This window comes from Podarcis raffonei, chromosome 5, assembly GCF_027172205.1.
Source record: "Podarcis raffonei isolate rPodRaf1 chromosome 5, rPodRaf1.pri, whole genome shotgun sequence".
Lineage (NCBI taxonomy): Eukaryota > Metazoa > Chordata > Lepidosauria > Squamata > Lacertidae > Podarcis > Podarcis raffonei.
The window spans coordinates 32789804-32804444 of NC_070606.1; the positions used below are offsets into that span (position 1 = coordinate 32789804).

Sequence of the window (14641 nt, forward strand, 5' to 3'; positions counted from 1 at the left end):
TGCAAATGTCTTTAACAAGCTCTTCTTGAGAACTAAACTGTTAAAAAGACCTTTGTATAAAGAGTGTCAGGCAAAATCGACCCTGTCTACCTAAACCCATTTTCGGTTCTTACCAATTGTATGGGTTGCTGGCTCCATCTCTTCAATCTGCACATGCCTGGCGCCGGCTGGAATCTCAAACATTTTCAAAGCACCCACTGAAAATCGTGAAGAAAAGAAACCATTCTTAAAATGGGTAGAGCTACAGTCAGAGATAAGTTCCACGAAACATTCGCTTTTAGACTCTCTGAAGCTGCAGGAAATAACAGGCTTTGAAAAACACACACAAGTATTTTTCTCTTTTGACTTTTGCTACAGCTATGTTTATTTAAGTATGTGTTTGACACCCTAGGGACACCTCCGGCACAAAACCACATTGAAAGTGAATGGAGATGTCCCCCATGGACGGAGTAATCCAATCCAGTTCTGCGGATCTTGAGTACAGGAAGCCAATTATATCATTTTTTTGAATAAGGAAATTTGTACTTGTGTATAAGAAACACACACACACCAGAATATGCCCAGATGGAGAGCATAAACAGGAAATTTCAACCCATGTAGCTTTCAAATGACATTGGAGAATATACACAAAATTAGAGAACAAACAGGATGTTCTGCACATTGCCTGGTCAATATATACAAATGGATGGAATCCCTCGGATGAGTTTATATCCTCAGTCACCCAGAGACTATGGCTACTGGGAAAGCAAGATCCAGAAATTCCCTGCGTGTTCATTGGTGCACACTCTGCATGTCGTCATACAGATACACTCCATCACCAGTGTTTATCACACTAGATACAGCTCACATTAACTCCAATATAAATAGTTTTCCCCTCCAATAATAGAGGCGGGGAAAGGGCTGCTGCTAATTCTGGCAGCCTATATAGCTTGTAAGGAAAATTTTAAAAGACACTCTGTCTTAGAAGCACGCTAGGTCCTCCCCCCCCCCCCCCCGCCTTTGAGAGAAGTTTGTCTTCGTACTCTCACCTGCCTGCTTTGGGGATTTGACCAAAGTCCCCTTCACCGTCCGGCAGTGGGAATTGTCACCCCCACAAACACCACATTTGTCGTCCTGTTTGAGGGAGCCGATTTCTTTGTCGCACCCAACATGCTGTCATAAGTAGAAGAAAAGCACAAACACAGAGAAAATATATACACAGATAGAGTTTTGCTTCAGATTAGATAGATAGAGTCTATGTATCACCAGTATCATTAAAACAAAGTTATGATCCCAAGTGTTTTTAGAAAATGTTTGGTGCGGGTGTGTAGGTGTAATGGTATTCAAATTGCTTTGGATCTTGCAACACCACACTCAACCAAAATCTTCCTATTATCCTGGAAGCAATCAGCATTGTCCAGTGTTTTATTCTATATCTAGCAAGCTCAGCTTCGGCGACTGAACAGCGCGCTATAAATACTGAAATAGTAAGCCAGAGGATTTATTGCAATCACCACAATTACAGCCCTGTGTGTGGTGCGAATGAATAGCAGCAACACACAAAAAGCCAGTGCGGTTGTCTGGTGAGGAGTTCTGGGTTTGTGGGAGCAAAGTTCAAGCCACTTGCTCAGTTACGAACTTGCTGGGTGGCCTCAAGCAAGTACGATCTCTCGTGGATTGCTTCCCTGTCTGCAAAATGGCAAGGCATAGGCCTACTTTGCAAGGCTGTAGGAATAAAGAAGGATGGATGAGATCCCATGCCCATGTACTTAGAAGCAAACTCCCTACACATCCACTGGACTACTCTCTAAATGAATGCATTGCAAAAGGGTGTGTGCAAAATTCAAATACACACCCAGGGTGGGAATATTCCCTTCCAAGCAAACTAAATAACAGTGAGGAAATTTGGCTAAAGACCCAAGCAACAAAGACTTGTTAATATCTCTTCAAACCAAAATTGCAACATGAAAGGAATTTTAAACTAAGACTGAGCTGAAATTAGTCATGTTTCCTATTTTGTGAACATCAAAGAAAACCCTATCACTTTTGGCGAGTTTTCTGCACTTGTCACAAACACATTTGCCTTGTTTTGATGCCTTCCTTGTTGCCTCCTTTTCCATTTTTCTCTTTTCTCAAAGTCCCCAGTCTCATTTGTGTATGATTCTGGTTATAAAACTATCCTATGGGTTATGACTGCCCGTGCGGTTTGTCAATGCCATTACGGACACTCAAGACAAAATCACCTGGGTCAACTCAAGTGACGAGATTCGAAGCTGCGTTGGTAAATGAATCTCAGGATTACCGTATTTTTTGCACCATAACACTCACTTTTTTCCTCCTAGAAAGTAAGGGGAAATGTCTGTGCGTGTTATGGAGGAAATGCCTACGGGTGGCATGCCTACGGATTTTCCTCCTCTAAAAACTACGTGCGTGTTATGGTCGGGTGCGTGTTATAGAGCGAAAAATACGGTACATGGGCAAAGGAGAAGGAAAATGGCACCTAGAAGCTGGAGAATTGAAAGGATGCTGAAATTGCTGTAAGGTGGGTATTGGGGGTGGGGAGTTTGCTTTGGTGCACTAAATATGCTACTTTGGAAACAAATATGAAAACTACAGGACATCTGTTCAATCCCATTCCAGAAAAATCTACCAAAATCTGTGAAAGTTCAACCAACAAAAAATAGCTGTCCTCTGCTCTTCCTTTTGACACAAAATGTATAGGAAAACAGATGTACCAGCAAGTTCAATTACGTACCACACACTCTCCCCTCACACAGACACTGTATGGGTCTCTATAGCTGCACCTTGTACCATCATGAACAACTTGATTCATGAATACCACGTCTCCAGTTTCCTCAGACTGGCAAATCAGCTCACACTTCTGGGCATCTGCAGTAAAACAAACACACAGAGGCATTTGGTACTATGTGTGAGGATTTCAGACAAAAGTGAAACAACAGTATTTGGAGGGCTGATCCAATATTCTCAGAAGAGATTTGTTTTTTATTTTCCTCACCCTCCTAGAAAATGGAGAATTTGCAGAATTTTTCTCTGGATATTCTCCACCATTTCCCCCATACCAGAATGAGGCTGGGTCCAGACCTTGTGGAGGATGCAAAATGGCACCCAGGCTACACACGCAGTTGCTGCCATTGTCACTTGCCACAGTGGCAAAACACACACAACACCCTTCGCTTCAGGGAGTGGAGGGAGATACAATCTGCTGCCACCACTGTCAATGGTGAGCCTCCCTCCTCCCCCCAAAAAAACTGCTGGAGGGGGGGGGTGAGCTGGAGTTCAACACCATCTGCATAGCACCACATTAACTACTCTTGAGTTGAAGTCCACCTTGCCTTCTGCTCCTGGAAAGCTTTTTTTCCACCCATCCAAATGGGATTCAAGTGCCTCTTGAAGCCCAACATTCTGTAGTACCATATGCGAACTTTCTTGCTCTGTACTGGTCAAACATCCCTATCCCAAATGTTTTCCCATAGGGCATCCAAATCAGGAGGTCACAGAACACATGTGTACCATATTTTAGCCTGTGAAAGAGCTTAGCAGGTTTGGGGTGTATTTCATATCCTCCATTTTGAAACAAATTTTTAAAAATGCCCCCACTTAAGAGTTTTCTTGATGCACTTATAGGAGGACCTTGGCTTAAAGAGTAAAAAGGTAAAGGGACCCCTGACCATTAGGTCCAGTCGCTTTATTGGCCGAGGGAGCCAGAGCAGCACACGGAAATGCCATTTACCTTCCCGCTAGAGCGGTACCTATTTATCTACTTGCACTTTGACGTGCTTTGGAGCTCCTAGGTTAGCAGGAGAAGGGACGGCTTAAAGAGTACCTCACAATGAATCATTGTTTAGCATAGCATGCACAAGCAAGAACAAGCCTTGGGTCCACATGCTGCCCATTGCCTCTTGGCCAAGAGGAAGAATCCAAAAGCTTTTGAGTTAATTTTCCCTTAACCATGAAACGTGCTGCGTTGCCCGATGGTGGTGAAAATCCCCAACTATGGTTAACTTCAAAAGCCAACATCAAACTGTGGAGCTGCTAACAGCAAAAATAAGAAACCAACATGACGGACTATTCACGGAAGAATGGAAGCCGTTTTTGGAACAGCTGAAAGAATATTATAATCAGGTGAAATCGCAAACAGGATTTGAAATATGAGAATTGGTAGAAGATGGATAATATATGAAATAGAAGAAAATGTCTTAGGTGAAATGCAGTATGTAAATGGGATGGGATTAAGAACAGCATGGAGGGAAAGGCAGGAAGCCAAAGTTTAAAGAGAAATGTATAACAAATTTGAAATCTCAATTATATATGTTAAGATTCTGAAGTTTAATAAAAACTTGACTTTGAAAATTGCGGGGGGGGGGAGGCAACATCAAACTGTGGTTGCTGAAGCTAACCATAGTTTGCAATAACCACAGTTCCAGGTTCAAATTACACAGTAAACTGTAGCCAACTAAAAGCAGAAGCTTTCAAACTGCTGCTCTTAGCCACTTGGGAGGATAGGAGCACATAAGGCGGAGGCGCCTGCGCATGAATCACATCTAAAATGTTCAGCTAGTGTGGAAACAACAGTGATGATAAGAGTGAGTCGATCTCTCTCCTAGCGTATGAAATCAGGCCAGTTCGGTAAGCTCTTGATTCAGGGTAGATCAGCAGTGTCTCAATGCCTTACCATCATGGTGTTCATAGGGAAGCCAAGTGTGCTTGGAATTCTGGTGGGTGTAATAAGAGTTCCTCTTGGAGCACTGCTGGGCACGGAAATCCTCATAGGGACCACGGCACTCTTCTGTATTGCAGACTTGGTACTCATACGTGGCACCTGGGCAATGGCGCCCTCCGTAGGCTGGGCTGGAAAATAAGCAAGCTGCTGTTTAGGGAGCCCTGCATTCTTATCACCCAAAAAACCTTAAAGAGAAATTGCATTCACTTCCATGCTTTCTAATTTAGCTAATTTCTTTTCTTTGAACCAACATTTTTGCATCAGAAGCTCGGGCAAACCCAAGGGAGCGTCTCCACCCACATCGTTCAGCCCAGACACTGAGGTCCTGAGCTGAGGGCCTTCTGGCAGTTCCCTTGCTACGAGAAGTGAGGTTGCAGGGAACCAGGCAGAGGGGCTTCTCAGTGGTGGCATCCGCCCTGTGGAACGCCCTCCCATCAGATGTCAAGGAAACAAACAACTACCAGACTTTTAGAAGACATTGGAAAGCAGTCCTGTTTAGGGAAGTTTTTAATGTCTGATTCTATTTTTAATATTCTGTTGGGAGCCACCCAAAGTAGCTGGGGAAACCCAGCCAGATGGGCAGGGTATAAATAATAGATGATGATGATTGGTAAAACAGAGTGCAATCCCTGAAAACTGCCAGAATCTCAGTCCAACTGAGCAATGCATTTAGTTTTAAATATAGAAACATGCATATGAGATAGCTCATATCTGTGGCATAAAATGGTAAACCCAACAACTGAAATATCGCTCAAGGATACAGATCACATGTTTCAGTTGTTACTAGATGAATTTCTGCTTTGTTTTATTGCAATTCATTTATGACTTGTTCTACTGTTCCTTCACTTACGATTTCCCACAAACTCTCCTCCTGCCTTTTTTGTTTTTCAGTGACCCAGATGCATTAGAAGGAAGAGAGGCCCCTTCTGTCCCCTGCCAGATGCGATTTCCCAAAATGACGCTCCTAGCGGAAGGGCCAAACTTACGGTGGGTTGTTGCAGTTCCTGCTGCGGGAGCGCACCCCACCCCCACAAGTCCTGGAGCAGGAACCAAATTTGGACCAGGAACTCCAGCTGCCATCCTGGCTGTACGGTTGTTCTGAAGTCTTCCAGATGCAGTGACCCTTGAAACACCACTGGAACAGGAGAAGAAACAGGGGTTACCTGAACACCTGCCTCTTCATTACTGTCCAGTGTTAGTGAGGAGATCAGTTCTACAGCCACAGAAGCACCCGGCTTTACAATAGGGTTCGGAATCTGTTTCTCCCACTCTCATTGGTCAGGCGGACAGTGACGGCTGTGAAGTCACGAAACCTTAAAGTAATAAAGAAAGGTCTCAGGGGGCCTGGGTGGCACAGTGTATTCATGAAAAAAAGCCTGTCACCTCTGCAGCACCAAGCTAATCCCCTGGCACAGATTGAAATCTGAAACCACACTGAGGTCAGCGTTCCTGTCCTTGCCCTTGATTTTTCCACATCAGAACTTTGCAGTATTTACACTGGAACAGCTCAAAAGACCGGAATGGGAAGGGATGGAACGAACCTCCTGTTTTCCATGACTGCACTTGAACACAAAGCGCAAACACCCAATGCTTGTTGCTAAAAATGCAGTGGGCATACACCAGGGAGCTGCTGGTAGTGAGGATTCCCTGATGTGCAGCTCTGAGTATTTAAGGATGCACAGCTAACCATCGTACTCTACTGTGGAGACCACCAGAGTAAGGCCAGCATAGCCTTGGCAAACACAAGCTACCAAGTGGAGCAATGCAGACCTAAGTAACAGTCGGCGCTGGACCAAGTTCCAGTACCCTTAGACGTATGCATTTATTCTTTATTTAAATTTAGGAGTTTGCTTTTCCACCAAACGATGCTCAAAGCAGCTTACAACAGAATTAAAGCAAGAATCATGAAACTTATAAAATAGCTTGATTTTTAACAGTCTCGTTTTAAAGCCAGCAGTTGACAGCACTGAAAGATAACAGAACCAGATTTAGAAACATATGGGCAGGCAGAACAAATGCTTCTTCGCACTAGGTGTCAAATGACTGCAATGGGACGTGTCTGGGTGGGCTCACCTGGGGAGGGAGTTTCATGATCCAAGAGCCATCACTGTTAAAAGGTTGCTTTCTGGTGGCATTTAACTTTATGCCCAATGTTGGTGGACTCAAGAGCATCATCTCTTTTAGAGATCTCAACTAGTCTCTGTGTTGCGGAGCGTGGGGTATTCCCTGAGACAGCAGTAACCAACATGGGGCCCTCCAGACACTGTGAGACTGCAACTTTCATCAGTCACAGCCAGCATGCCCAATAGTCTGGGATTATGGGAACTGCAGTCCAGCAATATCTGGAGTGCGCAACATCGGCTACCCCTGCTCTAGATTATTCCTGAGCTGGTCATGATAGGGCTTTGGCAGCACCAAGAATTTAGCCTGTAAATAAACTAGCAACAACAATTGCTGGTGCTTCCAGGAGCTAGCTCCTGACAAAAGTCTTGCTGCTGTGTTCTGGGCTGTCTTTTTCTCGGGAGCAAAGATGACAGAAAGAGCGGCAACACAGTCTGCATGGAAACAACCACGCCAGCATAACAGAAGTGAAGTACCTTTCTGCTAAGTTAACGTGGGAATAAATGAGCGTCATGTAGGTACAAACATAATGGTTTTCATGGTGGAGGATGGAGAGGTGAAAGATTCCTGATCAATGCCTCCATTCACCTTTTTCTAGAAGTCCATGGTAAAAAGGTAAAGGTAAAGGACCCCGGGCAGTTAAGTCCAGTCACAAACGACTCTGGGGTTGTGGCGCTCATCTCACTTTATTGGCCGAGGGTTCCGGGTCATGTGGCCAGCATGACTAAGCCGCTTCTGGTGAAACCAGAGCAGAGCTCAGAAATGTCGTTTACCTTCCCACCAGAGTGGTACTTATTTATCTACTTGCGCTTTGACCTGCATTCGAACTCCTAGGTTGGCAGGAGCTGGGACCAAACAATGGGCGCTCACCCCGTCTTGGGGATTCGAACCACCGACCTTTCAATCGGCAAGCCCTAGGACTCTGTGGTTTAGACCACAGCGCCACCCATGTCCCTTCAGGTATATGGTACTTTTGTACTAATCTTAGGAAGCTATTCTCCAAGGTGCAGAACATTACCGACATCTCAGGCTTGGTTGTTGTTTTCAACCACTGCCAATTTTTGAAAAAGGTGTGGACGTACACAAAGCATTTTAATGTTCTAGACTGCATAATGATGCCCAAAGAGATACACACAATCCCTACATATTCCTATAACAAGGCATGGTCTGGGTGCCCACATGCATTGTGCAAAAGGGTTTGGGCAGGGGTGGAACACACCAGCCTTCTGCCAAGGATGAAACCGTCCAATATCAGATTCAACAGCATGGCATGGGTACCTTGCCTGATGCACACTCAGTTCCATCTAAGGGAGGTCCTTTCTTTGTCTTACAGAAGTAGGGGTTGTCAGGATGGCTGCACCACAGTTGTTTGCATGGGTCAAAGGTTCGAAACTGTGAAGAAGGAAAATACAATGCAGACAAAGAAAGGACTCACTTTGTACATTTAATCCAACAGGAAGTGAAAGTAGCTTGTTCCCACCAATACTTCAGCTTATGATCTAGTGAGGATCGTGTATTATTGTATTATAACACCCAGAGAACCATCTATTTAAATGAGGAAACTTTGAGGTTAGGATGCCACTTTTTGCACTGCCCCTACTGAAAATACGGATCGTAAGGCAAGTGAAGTTTTCCCCCCTCATCACATTATTCTTTTACACAAGGAAAAGCTTCACCTGCTAAATTATGTATGTCAAAGTACTTTCAAAACCACATTAAAAAGGCTGGATTTTCTCCATTTTTGAAGGAATCCAAGCCTACATGGGTCTAAGACACACGCACACACACACCCTTTATTTTATTTTATTTCAAATATTTTTATGCCACCCTGCTAGATTTCAGGAGTTTTCAACAGCACCAGCTGTGCTGACACCATTACCGTGAGTGCAGAGACTGCTCCTGCTTCACTCCTTCCTAGCAGAAGGAGCAACAAATGACAATCTCTGGCTTAGCTTTATGTCCAAACAACTTTCAATGAGAATCCAAGGTTTTATTCTTGGCTTACCAATCGTGGTCTGTTTGGAGGCTAATGCTACTAAGCCAGAAGTTGCAGAGTGTTGCTTCTTCTCTTGTTAGGGGAGAAGTGAAGCTGGGGCAAAACATGGTAAACCATGAACTATGATTTATTTATCACAGGGGTGGCCTAACCCTTTATTCACCCAAGGCCAACTTTCCCGGGGCCACACGGCAGCCCAAAAGCGGGTATGTGGGACATCCCTTTCATTTACACAAGAGCAGGACGGGGAAAGTAGCAGCAGACCCCCAACCAACAGGGTTCCTATACTCACAGCTGTGCATGTTTTGTAGCCCACACCAAAGTCGAAGCGGCATTGCTCATCCATGGAGTAATTGATTCCTGGCAGCTCTGGCAACTTAGGCCAGTTGTGCTCAAAAGGGTCGTCCAAGAGGCAGTCGTAAGAACTGCAACGCAAGACAATAAAGAAAGCATGCTCAAAGTTATTAGGTTCCTTGCCACTTTAGCATTTTTCTTCAGATACCCCACAGGTCCTTGTTCTCCTAAACAGCTGGGCATTCTAGATTGGATTTCACCGTTTTAATTCAAGACGGAATAACCGTATTTTTCGTCCCATAGGACGCACCTAATTTTTTGGGGGGGAAATAAAGGAAAATAATTTTTCCTTTATTTTCCCCCCAAAACCAGGTCAGGGAACAGCGGGATGGCGGCGCTGTGCCTCCCCGCTGTCCCCCGAGCTTGTGGGGCTGGCCAGTGTCTGCCCGGCGCACGGGGCGCTCTGCTTCAGGGCACCCTGTGCGCCGGGCGGCAGGCTGCTATCCGCAGCGTGGGGAGCCCCACGGGAACTCCCGCAGGCTCCCCAGGCCTGCTGATAGCTTCCTGAAGCCTGGAGAGCGAGAGGGGTCGGTCCCCACCGACCCCTCTCGCTCTCCACGCTTCAGCAAAAGCCTGCATTCACCCCATAGGACGCACACAGATTTCCCCTTCTTTTTTGGAGGGGAAAAAGTGCGTCCTATAGGGCGAAAAATACGGTATCAATATCTATTCATTCAGTGTGCATCCCTCCTCACCCATTCATTCTCTCCATAGAAGACAAAAACAAAATTTCAGAATAGCTTAAGAGCCCATGACGACAACAACAACAACAACAGCGTAGACCTACTGTATGTATCGGTTCAGCTCTTGCTTGCTGCATCGCGACCAGTGGTAACGATGGAATGCAGCTTGCACCAGTGGCGCCATTATGCTTCCCATGCTGGTTTCATCGGCACATCGGTTACCTTGGCCGTCGTGTTCCATACCTAACCTGTTTAAAAAGTCTGTAAGTGGTGTTCCCAAGCACTAAGGTATATGAAACAGTGAACAATGGAACAGCAGAAGTTTGAATGCCACTGCTTCAGTTCCTATTTGTTTATTTGCCACATGTACAAAACTGACGTTAAAGCAAACGTAACTATGTTTAAACTGCTCCGACTTACCACTTCCAACCCACCCCCCTTCCCTTGCTCCCATGCTAGAAACAGACCTGGTGGGAGCCAGTGTCCCTCATCAAAGTGACCCACACCTTTCTAGGTCACAGAAATTAAATAACAACATGGGAGCACCTCACTCAACACCATGTTTGCAGTAGCCCAAATATATGCGCTGAACTGGACTTGTGACCAGAATTTGCAGAAGTCCATAGAGAGACCTTCTGACCATATGCTGGATGACATCTCATGAGTTCTCTCTGTGATTACCCTTACGGGAATGAGTTCCACAAGGGCCTATCAGGTTCCATAGCTGAGTCATCAGCCATCAGTGTCAGTGGCATTAGAAGCTACTGAATGGTCTCCGGGGATCCGGAGTGTACCATTTCCCTTACCTTGCCAGCAATTGGCTGGCCCAGGCCCAGGCTATCTAATGTCCTCTAACGAGGCTGCAGGATGACGAGCACTTCCACAACCTTACCCAAAAAGGGAAGGTCGAAAGACTCGTCGGTGAATCAACATCAAAAGATGTGGGGGATGTTTCTGCCCAGAGCATGGCATTAAAATTTCTCATTAAGCCAGCAAACTTTTAAGAGCAGCTGAAACAAAGGGCACCCAGGCATCAATCACTGCAGAGATACCAGTGAGAAACCTGCCCCAACGACTTACACATGTCCAGTCTCATGAGCGACCACGAATGCCGACGAGAAGCCATCTTCGTGATTGAGGGTGCAACTGCGCAGAGGGTGACACATGCCTGTGACAGGAGCATATCCTGGAACAAAGCAGAGGAATAAGGGAGAGAAAACGAACCAAGGCAGGGATGGGGGGGCACATAGGAAAGGGGGGGGATCAAATACTAGAGCTGTTTCCATCAAATTTCACACCCAGCTCTCTCTGGAGGGAGGTGAGCTTCACCGGGAATGCAAATGAATCATTTTAGGATGTTCCGCCACTCATATCTCATGAAAGCATATATGCTTGGAAGGTCCTAAAATCAAAAATTGTTGTTTTTTAAAAAATGTTTAAATTTTTTATTTTTTACCAACAACCAAAACACAAACAGTGAAACCCCCCCAGGCGGCTGATACATTGGGTATACATAATCATTAATAACAAATTCAAATTGACCACATGTACAATTTTATATACGTTAACACTCCTCCATCCATGAGGTTTATTTAACTTTTAACATTTTAATTGCCCAAAATTGTTCAAACCTACGCAAATAATCCAATATCTTCTCAAACCAATCCTCCTCTTTCTCACTAACCTTAAACCCTTTCATTCTGTGTATGTTCACAGTTAGATATTCTAAAATTAAAATATTATTCAGTTTTTTCCTCCACTGGTTCACCCCTAGCTCTTCTGAATTTTTCCAATTACTCGCTATAACCTGTCTGGCTGCAGTTACCATCAATTTTACCCATTTACATTCCTCTTTTGTTTTTAACTCGGTGCTACTTAGACTTATAAGAACCATTCGTTTAGATATTCCCACCATCCTACCCACAACTCCCGATATTTCTATACCAATCTATACCAAAATTCATTAACTAACACAAAAATTGTTTTAAATCTCAGCACACACACATACAGTAATTTACCCACCACCACATACATTCCCGATCGGCATTGCGGCAATGACACAGCAGGGAAAGCATTCAGACAAACTCACAGAAACTAAATGCCAAGGCAAATGCAGCCCACTAAGGATGTACTGTGGGGGCCTTCCCTGTGCTTGACAATGCCTGTTTCTGCATCCTGAGGCAGGTAGCAAAAGCAGGACATTGGTTGACTCTCTGGTGGGCCACTTTAAATGTATGACCATGAGCTGCCTTTGGTTTGACGAGCCACAAGTTGGGCAGGCTTGCAATGGGGACTATTAGCAAGCAGCAGAGTCGGAGGTAAAGTGATATGCACCTCATAGCCGTACGACAATTCTGTGGATCTTTAGGCTTGTACACCAGCCATCCCTGAAATAGGCTAATGGGAAATAGGGTCAAACTCTCAATAGATCTGTCATCAAATGCCATAAGGTCCAGTTCCTGGCATTTAACACCTAGTGACTGGTTAGATCGGAGTGGTGAGGGCTGCGATTCTCCTCCTGGCTGTTGCTGGGTTTCAAACTCCTCTCACAGCCCCAGTCAACATGCCCAATGATCAGGCCAGCAGCAGATGGGGAGCCACAGGTTCTCTGTCTCTGGCTTAGATGTTTATTGTGCAGTGCATTATTTGTATATGGCATGGCATGCAGTGGTGCTGCTAAGTTTATCTGTTCATTTTAAAAAAAATAGCTATAAAAATTATGCCCTCGATACAGATTTTTCTCCATTTAGATACTTTTGAGATGTTGAATACAGGCATTTAATTCTCTTTCCCACAGCTCTTTATGTGACTGGCTCCATCCCAAACAACAATCTTGCAAATGCCTCGGACAGGTAGATTTTGGGGCTCTGGTGTTTTTTTGTTGTTTAAGAATAGATCCCACAATCCTGAAATTTGCTGGCCCCTGAGAAAAATCGTTCGACCCTCATTTATTGACGTTACAGCTTCTCTCAAGAGGCAACAGCTACATTCACAGAATCTGTGCTTTTTAAAAAAAAACTTATCAGTGACAAGCCATTATCCTCTTATTCTGCACTGGATCACATAGTCAAGAGACAGGAAAAACTCAACAGAAATGCCGGCTGTTCTACGGCACAAAGAGAGTGAAATAAACACTACCAAGGAAGAAGCAGAAACCAAAAAGACTTTGCCACATACCTCAGCTGGCCAAGTGTTTGGAGAGCAGCCAGCAGGGTACAGACTTCATTTCCAGTGAAGTCATCTCGGCTTCTATTGCCAAGGACTGAATTTAACATATCTCTCTCTGTGTGTGACACTTTACATTCCTCACTCTTTCCATGGCTTAATGGCAATGCTCCTTGACCAATCAGATTGTGCTTGCAGGTAGCACCGCCATTCACTTTTGTCCTGTTTCCTTCTGGAGGCAGGAGGAGAATTTATACCTTTTTTCCTGCCCAACCCTGTGTCAAGTGGGCTATTATCCCCATAAATGGATTCAACGCAGAATGGAGACAAAAGGTATAGCACTGGCGCAATGCAGAACATTGATATGATCCAATTATAACATTTAGCAACGCGGGTCAAGCATGAGACTCTTAAATCTCAGGGCTGTGGGGTTGATCCTCAAGCTGGGCAAAAAGTTTCCTGCACTGCAGGGGGCTGGACTAGATGACTCTTGGGGTTCCTTCCAATGCTACAGTTATAATATTCTATGAGTCTATGATTTCCACTGTGGCATGCAAAAAACAACAACACAAAACCAACACAAAACGCTTCCACAGGGTGGCTGTTATCGAACAACTTTTGCCATAGAAACTTCACATAAACAGCTATGGAAGGGTGGTGGCAGAAATGTCTCTTTCCCATGATTTTAAAAAAAACCTACCACACACAACCCCGAGCACTACTTTCTGCACAAACAGAGGCCTCAGCATTTTAAAGCAGGCACGCTTGCCAAATGGAACTGGAAAGTCAGGGACCCCTGCCAAAGTCATGAATGGCCACCTTTGTAACTTTGATCTTTCGTTTACAATGCACTGCATAGCTATTGGGTTTAAAGGCCCAGAGAAGCTTCCATTAAAGCAAATGGTTTTAGCAGGATCAACGTTAGACCCCTTTTGAGAAGGCGGGCCACCAGCGTGCGCACTTTAATTACCGTTTCAGTTTTGCTGACTACCTCTCTTGGCTCGTATCCCTGTGCTGAGCCGAAACATTATGGAGTTGCTGCGTCCACCCCCCGTCCACCCCACCCCCAAGGAGCTTGAGACTTGCCCTGACCTCAGTGCGCTGGGCGAGATCTTCCCATGGTGTTCATTCCAGAGATACCCAGCGGAAGCAGAAGAATTAAAATGAATGGATGAGGCACTGGGCTTTATAAGCGCAAATGTGACCGTGCTGAAATGTATTTATAAACTAAACGGTTGGGTGGAACTGTACTAAGGGTAATAAAACGAGAGGAAAATATAAGAGGAAAATATAAGTCACACTCTCATTTAATAATCCCTCACACTCTCCATCACAACAATAGCTGTCATGCTTAGGAAAGCATTTTATTGAAAACCACGTACACCCCCTGGGCTTTCTCACCCAAAAGCATGTCCTACCATATTGCCCCAAATAGCTCTAACCCACCCCCTTTAGACAGAAGTGAATGAAGCCTGTCAGATTACAGACCAATTAGTCTAGGTTTATTTGCCTTTTTAAGGGACGCAGGTGGTGCTGTAGGTTAAACCACAGAGCCTAGGGCTTGCCGATCAGAAAGTCGGCAGTTCGAATCCCCACGACGGG

The 14641-nt window shown here is 44.9% G+C and overlaps 1 protein-coding gene across 3 annotated transcripts in view; it reads right to left on the reverse strand.

The window, feature by feature from the left end:
* The window catches only part of ADAMTS14 (ADAM metallopeptidase with thrombospondin type 1 motif 14), a 78904-nt gene that overhangs the window by 14084 nt on the left and 50179 nt on the right, over positions 1 to 14641 (reverse strand). For all 3 annotated transcript variants that reach the window (XM_053388518.1, XM_053388517.1, XM_053388519.1), the window contains exons 7-15: positions 10955 to 11060; positions 9979 to 10122; positions 9130 to 9262; positions 8120 to 8233; positions 5707 to 5855; positions 4673 to 4848; positions 2735 to 2868; positions 1029 to 1152; positions 114 to 197 (exon numbers count right to left, since the gene is read on the reverse strand). In XM_053388518.1, the coding sequence (XP_053244493.1) occupies positions 114 to 197; positions 1029 to 1152; positions 2735 to 2868; positions 4673 to 4848; positions 5707 to 5855; positions 8120 to 8233; positions 9130 to 9262; positions 9979 to 10122; positions 10955 to 11060 (1164 nt within the window). The remainder of the gene's footprint in view (positions 1 to 113; positions 198 to 1028; positions 1153 to 2734; positions 2869 to 4672; positions 4849 to 5706; positions 5856 to 8119; positions 8234 to 9129; positions 9263 to 9978; positions 10123 to 10954; positions 11061 to 14641) is intronic.